General features: G+C 33.2%; 1 protein-coding gene across 2 annotated transcripts in view; it reads right to left on the bottom strand.

The window, feature by feature from the left end:
- TMEM135 (transmembrane protein 135) overlaps nt 1-22,624 on the bottom strand; it is a 286,760-nt gene that overhangs the window by 32,468 nt on the left and 231,668 nt on the right. For both annotated transcript variants that reach the window (XM_074304681.1, XM_074304682.1), the window contains exon 7: nt 1,147-1,188. In XM_074304681.1, coding sequence (XP_074160782.1) covers nt 1,147-1,188 — 42 coding nt within the window. The remainder of the gene's footprint in view (nt 1-1,146; nt 1,189-22,624) is intronic.

The raw sequence follows: 22,624 nt of genomic DNA, 5'->3' as shown, positions 1-22,624 counted from the left end.
AGAGATTTAAATGGAAGAATTGCAAGAGAGAATGAGATAGTGAGTTGATAAGGGAGTTGATACAGTAGGTCTGTCTAGTAACAGATCTAGTTGGGAGTAACATACAAGTTGTATGTTTTCTTTATCTTCATTCAGCAGCACATATATTGGAATGATAGCAGTAAAAAGTGGTAGTAATCTAAGGTTGAGGATGGACAGGGTGGCAATGATAGGTTAATGGGATTAGGGATGATTTAAGAGAGAAATGCAGTATAGAGTTAATTGTTTCACTAAGAAGTCAAGTTGGATTGAGAAGAAGGGAGAATGGCTAATAGAGAGGAAATGACTTGGTAGAGAAATGAGGGGTCTGTTGTATAGACAACAAATAGGGTTTTATAAAGGAAGACACAGGGAAGGAGAGAGAAGTGAAAAGCCAATAGATTATGAATGGATAAAGGAATTTCGGGATTCATAAACACAGAAATAATAATAGAAGGTTAGCTACCAGTTGGTTGGTAGATTATTTTTACCATATCAATACATAAAGATTTTTTTATAATATTGATAATAATAACTAGAATTTATATAATGCATATTAGTTTGCAAAATGGTTTTTATAAGCATACCAAATTAACATATTAATATTAATAAATTAATATTGGACACTCCCAATAACCAGTGATATTAATGCTATTAGTATTTACAGTTGACAAACAAGGAAACTGAGGCTTTACTATTTTTAAGTAAAGGTCTGAAGGAAGATTTGAAATCTGGTCTTCTAGACTCTTAAATCCCCTACTTTATTTAGTACAGAACCTAAATGGGTTGTGCTCTAATACTGGTAGGTGCTACTTTCATCCCATGAAAAGAACAAAATCTAGGGGCAGCTAGATAGCATAGGTGGATAAGGCAATGGCCTGAAGTTAAAAGGACCTAAGTTCAAATCTGATCTTAGATACTTTAATACTTACTATCTATGTGACCCTGGAATTCACTTAATAAAAATTGCCTTGCAAAAAACATTAAAAAAGGAAATAATAAATCCTTAAAGTATTGCTCCTTGAAGTAAAAGTACTGGTAGCAACTCTGACTTTATTACTTTTAAAGAAAGGGGAGGCTAAGTTTTAAATGATCTTTTAATAAAATGATAAATGAAATGTTACTTACCTAAGTGCAGAGAAAGTGAATCCTTTTAAGCCATCCTTGCACCTAAAATGTAAAAAATTTACTATTGTAAATGAATATTCCATGGAAAATAATCACAATGCAAATAATTACTTATAATTTATACACAACAAACATGTCATTTATCACATACATTATTTCATTTATATATTTTCACTTATCACATACATTATTTCTTCATTTGATTCTCACAATAATCCTCTACTTTACAGATGGATGAAACTGATATTGACACAAGGTAGGTAAATGACTTGTCCACATTCTCAGAGGTAATAAATATCTGAAGCAGTAAAGAAATGTTTTCTTGATGTTTAAAATTTCCAGGTTTTCTTGAATTTTACTTCAAGTCTGGCACTTTATTAATTTGACTACTGTTTTCTCTCTTAAAATGTAAATGTGAAAGTTTCCTTTAGAAAAGAACTATAAATGAAGTATGGAAATAAGCCTTTACAAATAGGCACAGGAAAACATAAACAAAATTATACCTTATGGTAACAGTAATTGCAGATATCTACCCCTAGGGTACTTTTACAAAGTAAAGATATGCATAATCTCATTTATTATTACAACCCAAGAGGCAAGAACTACCAGAGATATTATCATTTCCATTTTACAAAAACAACCTGAAATTCAGAGTGATTGGTGGATTTGTCTGGGCTAATATAACACAACTATGAAGAGGGACAAGATTCGAACTTCATCTTTTCCTAGATCTAGGTTCAATTAAAAAAAGTAAATATATTTCCACTTAGAAAGCCAAAATGATTTAGAACCTAACTACTACAGGCTGAAGAATGACTCATTTAGGGCAATTTTTCCATTATTAGAAATAAAAGGGGAGAATTTTCACTTTTAATCATTTGCATGATAACAATTTGCTAGAAGGAAGTGGGCCAGCCGGTTTACTCCTTGGGAATTTTGTTATCCAGATTGTGTGGAGTTGGAGGTGGGGCAGGAAACCTAATGCCCCAACTGTTCCTCATTTAATTTCCTTGAATATGTATAAGTGTCCAAATGGGCAGCCACCTGTAACTCTTAATTAACCTCAATGGTTCTCATTTCCAAATGAGAACAGGCAAAGCAGATAAAATAAGGTCAAGAAGAAGGGAGAAGAAAGATCTTATCCAGGCTTATGACTAAGGAATCTACTCTTCAAGATTGAGTCAAATTATTATTTTAGCAAATCAGACACCTCTTTTATAAAACAGTATTCTAGTATACTAGAACCTCATTATAATATAATGATCAGGGTCTTTCCTAAGCTAAAATCTGGATGATAAAATCTGACAAAGGATATTGTTTTTAAAAAGCTATATTAAAAATATATTTTTCCCCTTGAAAGTAGGCCAACCCCTGATATAAGGCTTGATGGTTGTAAAGTTGTTTAGTACTTTAGAAAGTATACTCCTCTTATATGGCTTTAGCAAATAATATAATAATGATATTCATTTTAATTTACTTTTAAGAAGTTGGATATTCCAAAATGACAATCACTAACTTCTCTCTTCCCTTCCTTCCCAAAAAGTAATTTGAAATCTAATAATTAATTACTTCAGTATTTTTTCTACATGGATCATTATCAAAATTACAATGAAATTAAATGCTAAGTTAATATTTTTCTACTAACAAAATATTTTTAAATAAGGGCATTTTAGAAATGAATTTTATCTATGTAAGCACAGAAATTCTTTTTTAATCCTTAATGCTTATCTGGTTGAAACTATACTATGTGTTTTTGAGGTTTTATCAAGTAAAAATAATTTATTTTTAAATAATTAATTTAAGTTTACCCACTCCACACAGAATATATTTTATACCCTATGGCTACACATTAATGAGGCAAGAAAAGGGGAGAGGATTAAGAAATATATATATATATATATTTTATTAAAAAGCTGAAATATTAGCATTTTAAAAAACCAGTAAATTCAACTTTCCAACGAGATAGGATTTCTATATCACAGTCAAAACGACTAATTGGGTAACTTCTGTGTAAGAAAGGAGAGATGAGTCAGAATCTACTGATAGGAAAACAAAAAGCTGGAAGGTGATTAGAAAATTATTTGGAAACAAAATATAATTTGGTAAGTTATTGTTAAAAGATAACAATTTATCTTTATAGAATGCTGATTAAAGGATTTTGACAAGTAACTCCACATGTGTGACCTTAAACAATGAATTTAATTGTTGTTCAGGACATCAAAAAGTAGCTTTCAAAAATGAAAAGGACATCTACAAATGAATTTGCAATTTCATTATAATGGAGGCTTGGTTCTTTTTTACTGGACCCTGTGGGAAGTACTTCATGTATGGAAAGTCTGAGGAGTTTCAAAGGGAGCTATTCTTCTTTCCATTCATGTGCATAATGTCCCTTAATGTAATTGAGGGTCAGATGTCTAAGCCCAAGAGAACAAAAAAACTAATTATTCCTATAAAAAAATTTTTTATCTCGTATTTGGCTTTAGCTCAGCCTTTGGGATTAACTTCTGATCATATAAGTGAAGTGGTACAATTTTAAACTTTTAAATATGATATTAAATATAAGATTTACTACTATGTTACAAAAGGTCATGATGAAATGTCTAATGCCATAGATTTGGTTACATTTGACTTAAACTAGATTTCCTATAAGCATAATGTTGTAAAGTGCATCTGTCTCCATGCTTCATAACCTGAATGGCTATAATAATGTCTTTCTCCAACATCAGTTTTATAATAAGTCTAATATATTGTATACATAAAAAGGCTTAAAATATGCTTCAAAAAAAACCTGATTATCTTACTCACACTAAAAAACAAACAAACACATTTCAATTTATAAGTATGAACACAAAAATCCATAAAACATCCACCAAGATTAGAATTAATTTAAACTCTCTAGCCTTCCTTCCTTGCTGTCCTCATTTGTTAAAAAAATATTCAGGATCTCCAATATCATGTAACTATTTTACTGTCAAGCAGTATAATAAAATAAAAGCACAGGAAATGGTGGTAAAGAGGTTATCTTTAAGTACTAAATAAAAAGAGAGATATAGTATTTAAGTTGAAAACACAATTTAATTACATCATGAGTACAAACAGGAAAAAAATTTAGAATATTAGAGGGGAAAATTAGACTTAATCAAAAATAATACTTTGAGAGCAAATAACAATGAAAGAAAAGCAAATCTTTTAGGAAAAAAGCCAAATGAGAGAGATTACCACAAAAGCATTTTCCCCCATATTCATAAAATACAACATGTCCCCAGTAGATGTCCCCAGTAAACTATTATTGAAAGCATATGTATTTCTAATTCAATTAAAAAAAGAACAAAAGAAACCTCTATAGATGTTTCCTTCAAATATATATGTATGTATGTATGTGTGTATGTATGTATGTATGTATGTATGTCCCAAAACACTAAATGTTACTTAATTAAATCACTAAAATTTCTGAAACTACAGATACTTTAATATAAAATCTATAAAATGGAAGTTTAAGGTATCTAGATTTCATTATTTCACAAAGTATTAAAATGCTCTAAGGCAGTGATTCTTAACCTGAAATCCGTTAACTTTTTTTTTTTTTGAGATATTTTGATAATTGTTTTAATAAGAGTTTGTTTTCTTTGTAATCCTTTGTAATTGTATTTTATATATTTAAAAACACGATTCTGAGGAATCCATAGGATTCACAAAACAAAAGTTAAGAACTCTTGCTCTATGATGTAAGTTTCAGCATATCTTTACCCCAAAGTTAAGATATTATTCAATGTAATACTTTACTATACTATATACAATGTAATACTTCACCACAAGACAGATTTTCTCAAAACATATTCTTATGTGATATATTATAAAATCTTAAGATCATATGATGAAACTAAGAGGTTGTCTAATTCAATTTCCTTATCTGAGGAAGAGGAAATAAGAGACAGCAGAAAAGATGTGTCCAAGATTATACGTGTAATCGTAAGTAGAGGAACTGGAATTGGAACCCAGGGCCCATGACCCCAAATCCAGCAATCTTTTTACTCAGCTACATTGCCTGCCTCTCACACCTTCTCACTTTATATTAATTTGGCATAAAATGCATATGATGGTGTGCATCTTTTAAAAGGCAAGCAGGTTATTTTTTTCAGATGAGGTTAAAACAGCTGTATAAAATAAACACTGGAAGGGAAGTCAGAAAACCTAGGTTCTAGTCCTGGCTCTGTTACTAACAGGATTGGGTATGTATGTAATTTCACCTCAGTCACTTATAAAATGTATAGAATGGAGTAGAGGGTAAAAAGCTAGGATAATTTGAAATATATCATCTAGTCCAAACTGCTCACTTAATTTTGTGGTAAAGTTACTTTCCAGACTAGAGCCTCAAATCTTGTGGCTGCCAGCATTCCTGGAATGCATGTTTTTCCCTTCATCACTTCCAATTCTAAGCTCCTATATCTAACTTCAATGCTACTTACTACTGGAAGATTACAAGAATCCCCTTAATTGTTAGGCTGTTCCTCAAATTACAATATATTCCTTTACCTGTAAATTCCCTCAGAAAACTTTTAGTATCCTGGAAGCTAACAACATTTTGTTGTTATATAGGTCATACATGCCAAAGTACTGCAATACATGTCTGCTGCCTGAATCCTTACTTTATGTATCACACCATGTGATCTTTTTATGTCTCTTTTCAACTCTGAAGTTGAAAAGTTGATAAGTGTTTAAGAGTAAAATTTCAAGATTTTTTTAAACTGCTATTTATAATATCAGGAAATGACAACTTTAGCTTTAATAATTTAATATGTAGGCAGATCTGACCCATAATGGATGTGTTACCTAATAACATTTAGTAGATGATATTTGAAGAACAATAAAAAGTTGAGGCAATATTAAGAACTGATTCTTCTCAATGTAATAAGAGTAAAATGAATTTCTTCAAAACACTTATCAACAATGATTTTTCTAAATAATTACAATTGAAGGTTTATGATATTATCAATAATTACAAATGTTGATTTTTTCAGTATGATATATTAATAACATTGTTAAAGTTAAATATAGCCTAGTGAAGGATTACACCATTATAAGACATTGTAAGAACCTACATTATACATCATAAGAGCAACTTAAATGGCACAATCAACTCCATTATTTAGGAGCTATTATTTCATCTATAGATTACCTATGAGATTTTTTTCTTCATCACAACTATAGGAATTAAAAGGTCAGTTAACAGTACAAATGACCATAATGCCAAAAGATCATAGGTGGGGGAAAAAGTCAAAACGATAACTAAAAGGAATTTATATTTTAATTAGCTAATACTACTATTGTCTTCAATGAACATGAATAATGAAGTTGAAAACTGTAAATATTGACAAAATGAAATTTAGCATGCTATTATGGATACAATTTTAAATCTGTAATCAGGAAGAACTAGATCTGAATCCTTTCTTTGACACCTGCTGGCTATACAACCCTGGGGAGATCACTTTTCTGGAAGACACAGTTTGTTCACCAATAAGTAAAAGGGCAGTGAGAGAGAAAGAGGGGTGTGTGTATGTGTGTGTATGTGTGTGTGTGTGTGTGTGTGTGTGTGTGTGTGTGTGTGTGTGTTAATTATAGCACATATCTCACAAAGTTGTTGTGATGATCAAATGAGATAATGAATATAAAATGCTTTTCTTAAATGTTGAAGTACCATATAAATGATGAGGTATTAAATCAGAAAATAAAATACCAGGTGTAACCTTGTCACTATTCCTTTGTCCCTTCACTTTTTAAAGTGGTAAATTAGAAATTAGTTCAGAGAATCAAGCCCTGGTTTGGGCATCAAAGGATCCATAGTAAAATCCTACCTCTGATCATTACATAATTATCATTATTATGTGTCACTGGCCAAGTGATTTAACCTAAACTCCTCATCTTTAATTTTTTTTGTTTGTTTGCTCTTTTTTTTTTAAATTAATTTTTATAATTATAACATTTTCTTTGACAGTACATATGCATAGGTAATTTTTTTTTTTTTTAACAACATTATCCCTTGTACTCCCTTCCCTCCACCCCCTCCCCTAGATGGCAGGCATTCCCATACATATTAAATATCTTATAGTATATCCTAGGTACAATATATACGTGCAAAACCGAATTTTGTTGTTGTTGTTGTTGCAAAGGAAGGATTGTATTCGGACCTCCTCATCTTTAAAAAGAAGTAATTGAACTAAATGACTTCTGTGGTGTCTTCTAACTCTAGATTTATGACATTAATGATCCCACAAGTTTAAATAATGCATGTCTTATCTATCCCTCAGTAACTAAAGTTTTTAGTTGGTATTAATGAACTTTTAATGATAAGTGGAGTACAATACAATTAGCTTCTTTTGTATTCATATGTATTTTATTTAAAGCAATTAAAATACTTGTTTTTGTTTTTTTTTTCCCTGAAAAGGAGAACTTATAAAAGTAAGCAAGGCAGCTTCAGCATTTCCAAAACCAATTCGGCTTTATGAGGCTTTAAAGAGCAATGAATAGAATTTTACTGGAATATTTTAATCTAACTTTACTAATCCAATATTTTACAAACTCATCAAATATTCTCATGTGTTAAATGTTTCATTCAGGCAAGGCTTTAATTAAACAAAACTGCTTGTTTGAAAAGAAAAAAAATATATACAGGAGTACAATGACTATAAGTGTTGTTTATTCTTGCAGGATATATTAGTAAATCTTCAAATTTACCTAAAATACATAAAAAATTAGCAAACAAAACCCAAATCTTACTTTAAATGTCAATACTCTAAAAATTATTCTTAAAAGAATCCCAAAAGTAAATAAATAAGTGTCATTTCAAAAAATAAAAAGATGTACTGCTTTTAAAAAATATATGAAAAACAGAAGGGAAATCTTGAAAAGTTCAGAGCTGAGCATTTACACAGGAGTTCTCAAAGAATGGCACCTGAACTTAACTACTAATGGTAATTTCATATGATTATTATTTTGATAAAACATTAAAATTATAATAATGTCTTTGCTAAAAGTAACAAACAGAAAGCTTGAAATTTGAAAGTTAAAGGAAATTATGCAAGACATTTTAAAAATGGAATAAAATGATAAAATCAATAGAGCAACTGCTTTGAAATAAATACCTACTAGAATGATGTATTTATTAGGTTCTGAGTTGGAGGAAAAAATGTTTTTTTAGTAAAATTCAATGAGTTGTTTGTTTTTAAATGTCCCATATGTCAATGTTGTGTGTTTTGGAGTGTATGTGTGTGTGTGGGGGGGGGTGTTTTAAGTAAGCTATCAAGAAAGTTCAAAACCTGTCTGGATTCAAAACAAAACAAGAACAAACTTATTCAAATTATTTTGCTTTAAATTTACTATATTCAATGAAATAAGAAGAGATTAATATTAAAGAGTTGATGAAAAATGACTGATAAATAAGTAATTCTTTCTATTCACCCCCCTCAAGAAAAATGTCCATAAAAACCTGAAGCCCCAACAAATAATCTGATGAGGGAGAAAGGTATGGTGGTACAATGGAAAGGGAAGTGGAGAGGGGGAAACTGAGTTTTCAAGTCCACTTTCAGTAGTACTAATTAATTCCAAGCTCTGTCATTTAGGTCAGATTACTTAACCTTTACAGGCCTCAGTTTCTTAATCTTTAAAATGAAGTGACAATTAAATGACCTCTCTAGGTCCCCTTCAGTTGAAAAGGTCTATGACCTCTGCACTGAAAATGTCATAACAAAATTTGCTAATATACTGCAGATAACCATAAGTAAGGAACACTAAAAGAGCATGCGGCTAGTTGTCAAGGACAAATTCAATCTTGTATTCAATGAATAAATGACATTCTTGAAGTAGTGATAATCCCGACAGCTGTGAGTGGTTTCAGATTGTGGGAAAAGGGAGTGGTTCTGTAAGGCTAGAGAAGGGTAAATCTTGTCCCCATTTTTGAAAAGAGGAAGAGAGGTGAGTACTAAGACTTGGTGTGGATATGCATCAAAAAGAAATTATTGATATTTAAAAGAATTGACTTCATAATCTGGTTCTTTTAGTAATGGTCTCTTCTAATATGGTTAAAAATACATTTGATGAATTTTTTTCATTCAGGAACATAACCTGATAAAGGTACTCTTGTCTTTGTTTTTTGTCCTCTATACCCCAAGAAAAAGAGTTGAAACTGATAGTTACATCCAATCTAGCTCACAAATACTTAGCTGATAACCATACTCATTTTCTGGTGTTCTCTAAATTATAAATTGGAAACATTTGGGGGTAAAGTTGTAATAACCATTCTTACAGAATCAAATTCCTATTTAAATTTTGAAAAGCTGGAATTGCTTTTGTTTTAAAATCCAAATTGAAAAGGCTGTTTTTAATTGCTGAGGAACTGAAAATCACCTTTAGACCATTTTCTAAAAAATATAGATTAATTATAATGATGTTTTTCTCAGAAAATGAACTGGTAATGGCAATATTATTATAGCATAAGATTAGACTTCAAAAATGTTTTGAACCACAATTGATTAAATTCAAAATAATCTTTTAAGTAGAAGAAAATCTCAAAAGAAGTCATGAAGACCAGTTCAAATCCTGACTCTAACACTTACTAATATGTGACCCTGAACAAGTCACTTAATCTCTATCTGTCTCAGTTTCCTCATTTGTAAAATGAGGATAATTATAATTAAATATAATCCTCTCAGGATTGTTGTGGAGATTAAATGGGATATTTACAAAGCATTTAGCACAAAGTCTGATACATAGAAGACATTTAGTAAGTACTTTCTTTTCTCACTTTCTCCCTTCTTTTAGGCCTTAATGTTCTCAATTGTAACATCACTTTCTTCATCATTCATCTCTAAAAATATATGTGTCTTCCAGGATTTTGCCCAAGATTCTGTTTTTTTTCTTACCTCTCTAGATGATCTCATCAATTTCTAGGAATCCAATTAAATATATTGCTCTAAGTCTACATTATCAACTTTCATTATCCAATTTATCACTAAGTAATTGTGTACAACTCCACCTGAATGTTCCACAGGCTAATCAAATTCAATACATGTTTGTTTTTTTTTTACTTTCTAGGTAACCTAAATAAACTTCTTCCTAACTTTCCTTTTTCTGCTATGTACCATTATGCTTGCATCATCCAGATTCATAACACTGGAAACATGATATCAATTCAAATCAAATCAACAAGTATTTATTGAGGATTTATTTTGTGGAAATCAGTGTATTAGGCAAAAGGGATACAAATTAAACAATCTACAAAGTATTAAGTAGCTACACCTTGTGCTAGAAAAGAGAAGTATAAACAAGGAAATGATCCTTACAAGGAAATCACAATCTAATAGATAAATCAACAAGTAGATGTTAAAAAAAAAAAAAAAGTTTATGTAAGAAACTTTAAAGTTTAATATAAATATATACAAAATAAATTAAATATCAGATAGTTTTTGAGGTAGAACATTTGTAGTTACATGAATCAGAAAAGATTTGTTGCAGAAGATGTTCCACGTTGAAAAGAATTCAGATATTCAATAAGACAGAGATAAGGAAGAAGGGATATGAAATGGGAATGGAAAGGACAGACACTGTAGATTTAATGTCTCTTCTGAGAAGCACTTGAATAGCCATGTTAAATCACAAATTGTAGGAGAGAGAGCACTGTCCAATAAGGCAGGAAAAACTGGGTGGGACCAGGTTGTATAGTTCTTTAGCAGCTAAAGGGAGTCAATTGAGTATGGGTGTCACGTGGTCTTACAACTGCTAAATGAAAATTCTGTAGAGAGAAATTTGTAAAATGGACCAGAGTAATGAGAAATTAGGCAGAAAGAACAATTATGAGGCTGTTGCAATAATTAGTTGAGAGGTGATAAGGATTTGGACTACAGCAAAGTGTCACAAAGGTCAGGTATGAGATATGTGAAAGTAAAAATGACAGGATGACTAATATCAAATGGAGTGAGGGAGACTAAAAAGACAAGGATAAAACTGAGATTGTATACTTGGAAAACTGCGAAGATAGTGAAACTTTCCACAAAAATCCAGAAGCTTGAAAGGAGGTAAAATTTCCAGGGAATGATCAATTCAGTTTTGGATTTGCAGAGTCTGACATTGTCTGAAATGTTCAATAACATAAGGAATACTGTAGTGTTCCTGACACACTAAATTACAAGAACCCAACGTAGTTCTAAACTCCTAAATTGCTTTGTCACAATAAGACCTTCAGGGGGGCAGCTAGGTGGCGCAGTGGATAGAGCATCAGCCTTGAATTCAGGAGAACCCGGGTTCAAATCTGTTCTCAGACACTTAACACTTCCCAGCTGTGTGACCTTGAGCAAGTCACTTTACCCCAGCCTCAAAATAAAATAAAATAAAATAAAAATTGTTAGAGTACAGGAGCCAGAGGGGGAGGATACAACTAAACTAGGTGAAGAGGATGAATCAGATAACAATGGAGTTAAGTACAATTCTGAACAACAGGAGCATTTCCCATCTCCTCCCTCAATTAACCCCTCAGGGGTTGAGCAAGAAGGAGGAGGGGAAGAGGCAGTAACATAAACAGAATCACCTGTTAAGCAGCCTAAGACAAGATTAGAAAAAGCATTGATTAAGGCTAAGAGAGAAGGACAGGATATAAGTGATTTTATACATGCTTATCCTGTGATTGAAGATATTGACTCTTTAGGTCAAAAAGGGAAAAGATATACACCTTTAGATTTGAATAAAATTAAAGATTTGAAAAAAAGGTTGTACGCTTTATGGGGCTACATCAGCTTATGTTAAAATGTTACTAAATGGTTTGTCTTATGAAGTCCTAACCCAGAATGATTGGAAATCCATAGCAAGGACATGTTTAGAACCTGGACAAAATCTGTTGTGGCTTGCAGAGTTTCATGAATTATGTAAGATCCAAGTCAGATGCAATTTGGAAACAGGAGTTAACACACAATTCACTTTTGAGCACTTAGCTGGTGAAGGTCAGTATGGAGAGAATTCAGAACAGATTAATTATACCATGACAATATATGAGCAAATTTCTAAGGCTGCAATAAAACCTTGGGGTGTCCTCCCTGGACAGAAAGATCGTGGAGAGGCTTTCACTAAAATAGAGCAAGGTCCCAATGAACCTTTTGCAGATTTTGTGGGACGTTTGCAAACTGCTGTCAAAAGAACTATTGGAGAAAATGCAGCTACAGAAATAATGACCAGACATCTGCCTAAGGAAAATGCCAATGAGATTTGCAAAAGAATTATATGGGGATTAGACAAAGATGCTCCTTTAGAAGAGATCATAAGACACTGTGCTACAGTGGGAATAAATACTTTTTACACCCAGACTCTGATGAACATGGAAAGACAGGGTCCATCTCGGCAAGGGACTTCTAGAGAAACTTGGCGATGTTTTCAATGTGGAAAAATTGGACATCTAAGAGCTCAGTGTAGATATGGAGATAGAGTGAGAAGACAGGGTGAAAGAAGACCTAAAACCCCATGTCCAAAATGTCACAAGGGCTTCCACTGGGGCTCTGAATGTAGATTGACCCAGGGAAATGAGAGGTGGAGCCCAGCTCCAAGATATCAATCAAAAGATAGGTGGGGCATGATGGCAGCTGAGGTTACACCCAAAGAGCCTTTAGAAGATCAGGATTCTGATGTGATCTATCAGTAATCACATGGAAGAAAGGGATTACCTGATAAGTCAGCCAAAAGGCAATCAGACTGCAGAAATTGATTACACTTGGGGAGAATACAGGCCTTTTAAATCAACAGGGCTGTGTCCAGTGCAAATAGCTCCAATGTAATTGCCAGATGATGAGAAGAGATTTGGAAAATGGTAAATAGGAGGAAATTAGATAGGTTAAGTGCCTGGGAGAGAGGGTTTGCTAGTATTTTAACAGACAGAAGGAAACAGATGGAGAAGGAAACAGGTTGGTAGCAACAAGGACTTGGAGAGAAACAGAAAAAGAAAAAGACCTCAAAACAAAGGAGAAGATCTAAGAAACATCTGACACTGAAAGAACATGGCTGATAAGAAGACTGTTAAAGGACTTGAAAACCAGCAGGGATCATTGGATTCCTTGAGATGAAAAATTGTTGATGAAGACTCTTGTAGGACTTTAAAAACTTGCAGAAATTATTGGATTCATGGAACATGAACTAATGGATAATGGACTTATGGACATGTAAAATTCTCAATTTATGATTATTTGATTATGTTATTTGTTACATCACTTCTAGCATGTGTTATGTTACTATGTATTCATGTAATTTATGTAATCATGTGTAATACCTCCCATATTGATGGATTTATGTTTCAAGGCCATGACTACCCTATGTTCTAAATCAAAAGAAAGGGTTAAGAAGGGTTAAGAAAAGGCCTTTGAGTTCTCATGGGCCCAATCTCTGCGAGGATAAAAGAGGGCAGCATTGGGTCTGGAGAGTAGTCTGACTGGGATTGAGTTTAGATGGTGGTCTGGAAGGATAGAGTAGGCTGGGAGACTGAGTTGAGACAGCAGTCTTGAAGTATAACTTAAGAGACGACCTGATCTTTACATCACAGGACTAAAACTTAGGATATACAGATATGGAAGACATGGACATAAAGACAATAGTTAAACCTATAAGAATTGATGACATGAAAGAGAGAGAGAGAGAGAGAGAGAGAGAGAATGAGAGAGAGAGAGAGAGAGAGAGAGAGAGAGAGAGAGAAAATAGATAGAAAAGAGATCTTAAGAAAATCTTTAGGGAAGACCCACAGTTAGGAACCATACTGTGGAGCATAATAAGCCAGCAAATGAGACTATAAAAAAATTAGACAGGTAGAAGGTAAACTGAGAGAGAGTATGGAGGTGAAAATGGTAGTCTTCAATGTCAAAAACAAAAGATAGGTATAGATTACACAACTGAGAAAATACCATCAGACTGATGATTTAAAAATTCATTAATAACTTTGCAGAAAGAAGTTTCTGTTTGATGAGTCACAAAGGAATCAGAGGCAGAGAGTGAGGAGAACTTTTTGGGGGAGATGGAGAAATACACAGAATGGAATTAATATTATATAGACAGATATGTAAATATTAATGCAAATTAAATACAAGCTCTTAACTCTTCCTACTTTTTTAAGCCCATTCTCTACTCATTTGCTAACTCTATTACAATCTTCTCTTTTATGTCCTCTACTCTCCACTACATGGCCACTACCCCAACTTCATGCCTTCATCATGATCAGTCAGGATTACTGTAAAAGCCTTCCATATTCTTGACACTCCCCTCTCAAATCCATCTTCCACATAACTATGAAAATCTTTTTAAAGTACAAGGGAGTCTAACCTTGTTGAATCATATACCTGTTTTGTTGGCATTTAAAGTCTTTCCTAATCTGGCTGATTTCCCTTTTCCTGACATTCCCTGTTTCTCCTCCACTCTGATTCTCTGCCAGCATGCTCTTCTTTCCTACATCTTCCTCACAGAATTGCTCATTCCTTTCCCAACCCCCCCCCCATATCTTTGCTCAGGCTCCCTCTCTTCAGGAAGGCCTTTGAGGATCCTCACAGTTGTGGTTTGCTCTCTTCACAACCCAAAGTAGATATGTACATACCTCCTATTTATTGCTCAATGTTTTGTGTTCTCCTGTCTCCTCCATAGAACAGAAGCCACTTGAAGGCTCATTAAATGTTGTTGAATTGCAATGGATTGAAAAAGGCTCTCTTCTTCAACTTGTGGGTTCATGGAGCTTTGAATAGCTGATCTTCAAGGAACTAAGAAGCATCTCATGTTTAGCTGACATTATTTGTACATTACTAAAGTCTCTAACAATAATCACTGAAAGGCCAAGCACATATCTGCTAAGGATCAAATGGATTTATTAATATTTCTAAAGGAAATATATAGCATAATTCCATTTTTATTCCTAAAAATTCCCACCATTTGCTAATAGTTCTCACAATAAGCTTCAGTCATTCAGTTTAAGCCTGTAAATTATAAGAGCTTTTCTCTTCTTAGTTTCAGGAACAGAATTATACACGTTGCATATATAACTTTGGATATATGTAATTAAACTCAGAACTAAATCCTAATATTTTCATTAGTAATAAGCACTTTTATATAAATCCACTTTGATTTGGGGAGAAGATGGAAATTATGTGCATGCCATAGTAATTATGTGTTTATTTTGGATAGCTTTAAAAATGAAGCTTATTTTTAAGGGAAAAAATAAGAATTTACATAGCAGAGTTCTAAACAAATTTTTTTTAATATACTATATCTATATATCAATATTAATAAGACATTCCAGTCTTTTTAATGTAATTCAATTTTTCTTCCTTTATACGAATATTTATAGAAAATTTACAGAGATATAGCTATCTACAATAACACCAAGATACAAAAAGCTTTCAAATGAAAGATACTGTTTTTCATTTCTCAAAAGTTTTAAGACAGCAACCTCATTCAACCTGCCTTGACTGGAAGCAAATGAATGGCAGTATGGAATAAATTCAGAAGTAGAAGGTTATGAAATTGAGTGGACATTTGGACAAAATGATAGCCATTCTCAAGATAGTAGTTCTGCATATTGTCTCTGTGTGATTTAACATTCCTTAGGGGTAGAAGAATTTAGCAAGAAACATCTGTAAGACTACAAAGAAAAAATTACAGGTGAATTTATGCTCCCAGTACTGTTTCCATATCATTGTTGTTTTCCTTAGGTACCTGAGAAAAAGATATCCTTATTCTTTACCAAGTTTAATTTTTCAACCTGAATTTTGGATCCCACTCCCTTTATACTTGCTCTAGCACTTGCTCCATCATCATCATCATCATCATCATCATCATCATTTTTCTTTCATGTATCTTAATTCCATCTTATCAAATAGATCCTTTCCAACTACATACAAATATGCTCAGATCTTCTCAGACCTAAAAAGTCCTTCCTTAACTTGTCTATTATATTAAGCTACCATTTCATTTCTCTTCTCCCTTTCATGGTCAAAACTTTGGGGAAAAGTTTGTCTATACCTGGACCTCTACCTCTATACTACTTACTCTCTACCCATTGTTTTATAATCTGATATCCATCTAGGCTATTCCACTGAAAAACTTCCTCGAAGATCAAGGACTATTAGGGTAAATACATTAGTTCCCTTTATCCTTATCCAACTTGATAGCTATGCAACAAGCAGACCACCTCTTCTACCTCTTCCTTCTCCATTTTACTGGATTTCCTCTTTTTCTTGGCTTCAGGGAGAAATCACCATCTCTTTGATTGCATCTCCTACTTCTAGTCACTCCTATTCTGTTTTCCTTTGCTTGTATCCTTTAGGAGCCTGTCTTTGGCCTTCGTGTCTTTTCTTTCTATACCTTCTTCCTTGAGAATTTCATTGACTCAGAATTTCAATTACTAACCCTACAAAGATGATTCCCAAATAGATATATTAGAGCCATGCTTCTATCCTGGTTTATACTCCTGCTTTTTCAATTTATTATAAGGCTTTACTAAGTAAAGACTGGCTGCTATATGGCCCAGTGGATAAAATACTGGGCCTAAAGTCAGAAAGATCTGAGTTCAAATTCAGCCTTAACTACTTACTAGCTGTGTGGCTCTGGGGAAGTCCCTTAACCCTGTGTGCTTCAGTTTCTTCATCTGTAAAATGAGTTGAAGAAGGAAATGGCAAATCACTCCAGTATCTTTGCCAAAATGCTATCATAGGAGTCAAACACAACTGAAATGACTCAACAACAAACACCATCATCATTAATAAAGATGTCAGTTCAGCATTACTAATTTAACCAGCTCAAAACCAAGATTATTTTTTTCTACCAAATCTGATATTCATCTGATGTCACTATTTCTGTAAGTAATGCTAACATTTACCTGGTCTTCTATATTTAAAACCATAACACCCTTTTCTCTTCCTCCCCTCTATTAACCAATCACTCTGCAATATCATTCAAATCCAACAATTCTCTAGCCTCCATGAAATCACCCTATCAAAAAGGGTCTTACTACCACTCATCTGGCTTATATGCAACCCTTTAAAACATTACTCTGCTCTGACTTCCATTCTACTAATACATTCTTCATTGGCTGTAATGTTCTTTTCTCTATATTACAATCGTTCTCTGTGAGCAGGTTTCTTGGGGAGCTTCTGGAGACAGCCTTCATTTCAGTTCAGTTAAAGTCCAAATCCTTTACTGTCTCTTTCCAAAATTTTATCTCTTTTACTTGGGGCTCGGCTAGTTTTCTGGAGGCCTTCCGGATCTTGGTTTTAGTGTTCTCCACAGGACAGCTTGCCACCACTTCTCTGTCTTCCTTCGTTCTGCTCGATTTGTGAATCTCCTTGATTGAATCCTGACTCTGAATCTCCAGAAGTCCTCCTTGGCCCTGAGAGCTTCTTGCTTATATGCTGCCCACTGAGTACCCACCAATCATTTCATCATTAGGAAACCATTATTTGTTGTAGGATTAAATCAATGCTAAATTAGATTTAACCACTGTCTCCTCAATTCCACTCAGTACCTTGTTTCAAGTTCTGGCCCATAATATCTCCTTGTAAGGTCAAACCAATCATTCTGAACCATGCTAAATTAGATAATTATTGTCTCTATCCATTCCAGTGACTTAGCACCTTGTAAGAATCTTAACAATTGGCTACCAGATTAATTTTCTTAGTTCATAGATACAGTTATATCTCATAATCCCCGTAAACACTATGAAGTCCTCCAAACTTCTTATCCATGAAATCTTCCTTTAGTCAATGAGATAACATTTCATCCTTTCAATCTTACAGGGCAAGATGCTTTGCAATTTTCAAGAGTACTACTTATGTATTATTATTGTAAACTCTAGCTATCCATATATATATATATATCAAAATGCTTATTAGATTTTATGTTTCATGAGAGATCACACATTATATACATTTTATTTCTCCCCAAATACTTGACAGCTGTCATGACACAATTTATTGAACTGATTTTGATCTCTCTGAGTTAATCCATTTTCCATGGAGCCACCATGTTGATTTTTCTAAAGCATAGTGATTATGCCATTTTCCTACTCAATAAATTTCAGTGCCCCCCATTTTCCCTGTGATTATATGTAAACTTTGACATTTAAATGCTTTCACAAAACACATCCTTTCAACCTTTTCATCTCCTTATTCATAAGATATTATTATTACTATAATATACAAAGTACACATTTATAAAAGAAATGTAAATTTTGCAAAGTACTTAACAAAAGTTATCTCAATTAATCCCCACAACAACTCTCTGAGATAGAAGCTATTATTATTCCCATTTTACAGGTGAAAAAAAGTGAATCAAAAGTGTGACATATTCCAGTTCATTGTTTCTCTCAAAAGTCACACAGAAATGAGTTTCTGGTATAATTTGAATTGAGGTTCTTTTGATTCCAGGTGCAGTACTCTATCACCACCAAGTACCTACCAAGTTGCCTTGATTCCACTTTTTCAACAATGTCGCCATACTGGTTTGCTTGCTTTTCTGCACACTGGACACTCCATTTTCAACCTTAATATTGTTTCACTAGCTAGCCATTCTCATGCCTGGATTGTAATATCTTTTTACCTCAATTTACAGAATCCTTGGTTTCCTTCAAGACTCAGTTGAAAACCCATCTTCCACATTAATCAGTCCACTAATATCTCCAAATATTTTTCAGATGAATACTGTTTGACCACATCTCCCTCACATAGTACTTTAGAAATTACATTTTTTAAAGAAAATTTGAGTATAAAATTGTATATTTATTCCTCTAGAATTTTATCTTATTCAATTTGACTTAGTGTTCTAGTCTATCAAGATCTTTTTATAAATCCTCTAATTTTAACATACATTGTTACCAATCTCAATTTTCTATCATCAGTAACTTTGAAAAGCATTCCATCTATTTCTATTCATATTGTATTCACAAGTAATAAAGCACTTCTCTAGTGCTTAGTTAGTGGTTAGTGATGCTAACCAAAAAAATAAAGTGGATTAATCTGATACGACCTGTTTTTGTCAAAGTCATGCTAGAGCTCTGTGATCCCTACTTTCTTTTCTTATATATTCATAGCCATCTAAAATTTTACCAGGAACCAAAATTAAATCATGGGTGTAAGGTAAGAAAGTTTAAGAATTTGGTACCCTAGGACCTGGGCTCAAATCTTAGATCTACCACTATTGTCTGTGTGATCTTATGTATTTGATATCTACAGGCATCCATCTCCTGACATATAAGAGGACTGGATTAGATGACATTTACAGTTGCTTCTAGCTCTAAATCTCTGAATTTATAGCTATATAATTATGTAATTTCTTTTAAAAAAAATAATAGAAGCAACCTCTGCTCTTCTTCAATCCTGAAATATCTCTCTTCTTCTCCACAGCTTTTTAAAGATCAGTTATTGCACCTACCAATTCTTTTAATATTCAATGCTGCAATTCATTTGTACTAGGTAGCAACTCATCAAGGGCCACATGGGGCCATTCTCCTTTGCAATAGGAAAAGATAGAAACAAAGATTGGCCACTTCACCTTACAATCTTATTCACCCAAAACACATAAAACTTGACTTTTTTTTTTTTTTAAACTTTAGTTTTCTTAAAGATTTCAAGCTTCATCTCATCCCTAATTTTAGCATTTCTGGCTCTATTTTTTTTTTTTTTTTTTGCAGGACTATATTATGTTTTGTATTCATCCTTAATTACCTGTCCTTATTTCTCCTTACTGCATGAGAACTTCATAAATTGGCTTCTAATGAACTCCAAAGATTCAGACCTCCCTTTCCCCCTAAAAAAAGCCAAAAAAATTATAATAGGTAAATTTCCTAGGCATTTATATTAATTACTTGAAACAATTCCTCCTGCTCCTCATCAGAACTATTCCTCTTTGTCTTCAAAATGTCATTCTTGAGGGCTTCTAATCCAATCTTCCTAAGTTGACTTTTCTTAATAATATTTTAGACTATTTGATTTCTTCTCTGAAGCCTTTGTAATATCAGATTATAACTTACTTTTCTGTAATTCTATATCATAAAAGTATAAGTTATTTGTTTTCATGATTTCTAATATTTCTATCCAGCAATATTATTTTTCATGAGAATCAGATCTTTAAGAGACCTAATTTCCCCTGTTGGATTCTCCACATTTTGAGAAGTTAAACTAACATTAATCCAAGTCAGAAATTTATTAACAGCATTACTTTGGGCAGTGGGATAGAGCTCCAGGAGAGTGTAGAAAATGGCATTCTTTTATTATTACCTGTCACTGTGCCATGCTTGAAAGCAAATTACCCAGAGGAAAACAGTAATATGTCAATTAATCTTAAATCACTACAACTAGAATTCAACTACACCATTAGCAAATTGTTATTGTTATTTTTAGACAGGGGGGTGTATATGTTTCAATTTAAATAAATGTATTCTTATCACTTTGTATAGTATATGCAAGTGCATATGAAAATACACACACACACACACACACACACACACACAATTCTCACTATTGTCTTATGCCTCTCTAATTTTTTATGGCTAGGCTCCCCCAAAAATTCATCTTTAATTAGGACCATCAATGTCTCTTTAAGTCTGTTATACAAACTTTCTGCAGTCTGGCTTCTGATCTCATTATTTAACTTTGGGGTGAGATACAACAACCTCCCACTGCTTGAGTTCTACAAGTTGATAATTTTATATGGTCTATGAATGATGTTATAAATATCCAAATGGTCCTTGGCAGAAAAAAAGGTTCTCCACCCCTGATTGTATTCTGTCCAAAATTAATAGTATCTCTTAACTGTCAAATTTAATGGCCTTTTCTCAATCTTCATCCTTGGTTTCTCTGTAGCCTTTGACAAAGCCAATCACCTTCTTTCTGGATATTGTCTTCTGTTTTCATGATGATGCTCTGTCCTGATTGTCCTTCTGCCAAAACAACTTCTCAATCCCCTTGGATGAATCTTCTCACAAGTCATGAATTATGGGTGTCCTCTAAGGCTCTATTCCAACCATCTTTTCTATATACTACCTCATTTGTTGATTTCAATAAGTTCCCATCAGTTAGTTATTATTTCTATGAAAATGATTTTCAGATCTACTTATCAAGCTCTAACTTCTATCTTGATTTCTACTTCTGAATAACAAACTGTCTCAAACTTCATGTCCTGGAGACATCTAAAACTCAACATAACCAAACAGAACTCTTCTCCCCAAAACCTTTTCATCTTCCAAACTTCTCTATTACTGTCAAGGGCACCAACATTCTCCCAGTTTCTCAACCTCAAAACTTTGGTGTCATCCTTGACTCATATTTTTCCATTAGTTGTCAAATCTCATCATTTCTACTCATAACATCTCATATATATTTCCTTCATTTCATCATATAGCAATTATATATCCTCATCGCTTTGTGCCTTGTCAATCCAACAGCCTTCTCGTTGGTCACTGCCTCAAAATCTCTCCTAATGCCATTCTGTCTTCCAGTTAGCTGCCAAAGTGATCTATACAATAAAGCACAAATCTCACCACATGACCTCCCTACTAAATAAATTCCAGTGACTCCATATTATTAGTTTCCAGTCTTCTTACACTTTATTCTCTTTCACATTCTCTGATCCAGCAACACTGATTCTCTCAATGTCTCTGACACATCTCCCCAATCCATAATGTCTTCCTGGCTATCCTCCATGCCTGGAATGCTCTTCCCCTTTTGCTAGAAGCCTTTTTCTTTTTCTCTGAGATTACCTCCTTTGTGTGTGTGTGTGTGTGTGTGTGTGTGTGTGTGTGTGTGTGTGTGTGTGTGTGTGTGTGTGTATGTATGTGTGTGTGTGTGAGTGTAAAGGCTACACATACACAGACAAATACACACACACACATACACACACACACACACACCTCATTCAAGTGCAGAGTTGTTTGCTAGTTGTTTATTCCATTCACATCTCTCTTTGAATCCCTATTACAGTGTTTAAGCACAGAATAAATGCTTGATGACTGGCTAATCATGGGTATGTCATTTAAACTTAGTGGGCTTCAGTTGCCTCATTTGTAAAATGCAGAGAATTATATTTTCAATTCCTATTTCACAGTGGTTGTTATAAAGCCCAAAAGCAATATGTGTATATATATGTATATATATTGTATTAAATATTTATATAGGAGGAGATCAGTAGATAGAAAGCTGTGTGCCTGGAGTCAGGAAGACCAGAATTCAAATCCAACATTAAACATTAACTAGCAGGGTGACCTTGGGCAAGTCAATTACTTTCTGCTTGCCTTAATCCACTGAAGAAGAAAAGGACAAATCCCTCCAGTGTCTTTGCCAAGAAAACTTCATGGGCAGTGTGGGGTCATGAAAAGTTGAACACGACTGAATGATTCAACAACAAAAATGTATCTCTGTGTGTACACAAATACATACACACATTTATATGAGCAGTAAATATATGTATTTTATGTCAGTTTATA

The sequence above is a fragment of the Sminthopsis crassicaudata genome, chromosome 3 (genome assembly GCF_048593235.1).
Source record: "Sminthopsis crassicaudata isolate SCR6 chromosome 3, ASM4859323v1, whole genome shotgun sequence".
In the NCBI taxonomy this organism is placed as follows: Eukaryota; Metazoa; Chordata; class Mammalia; order Dasyuromorphia; family Dasyuridae; genus Sminthopsis; species Sminthopsis crassicaudata.
This window is presented reverse-complemented; position numbering and strand designations above follow the sequence as displayed.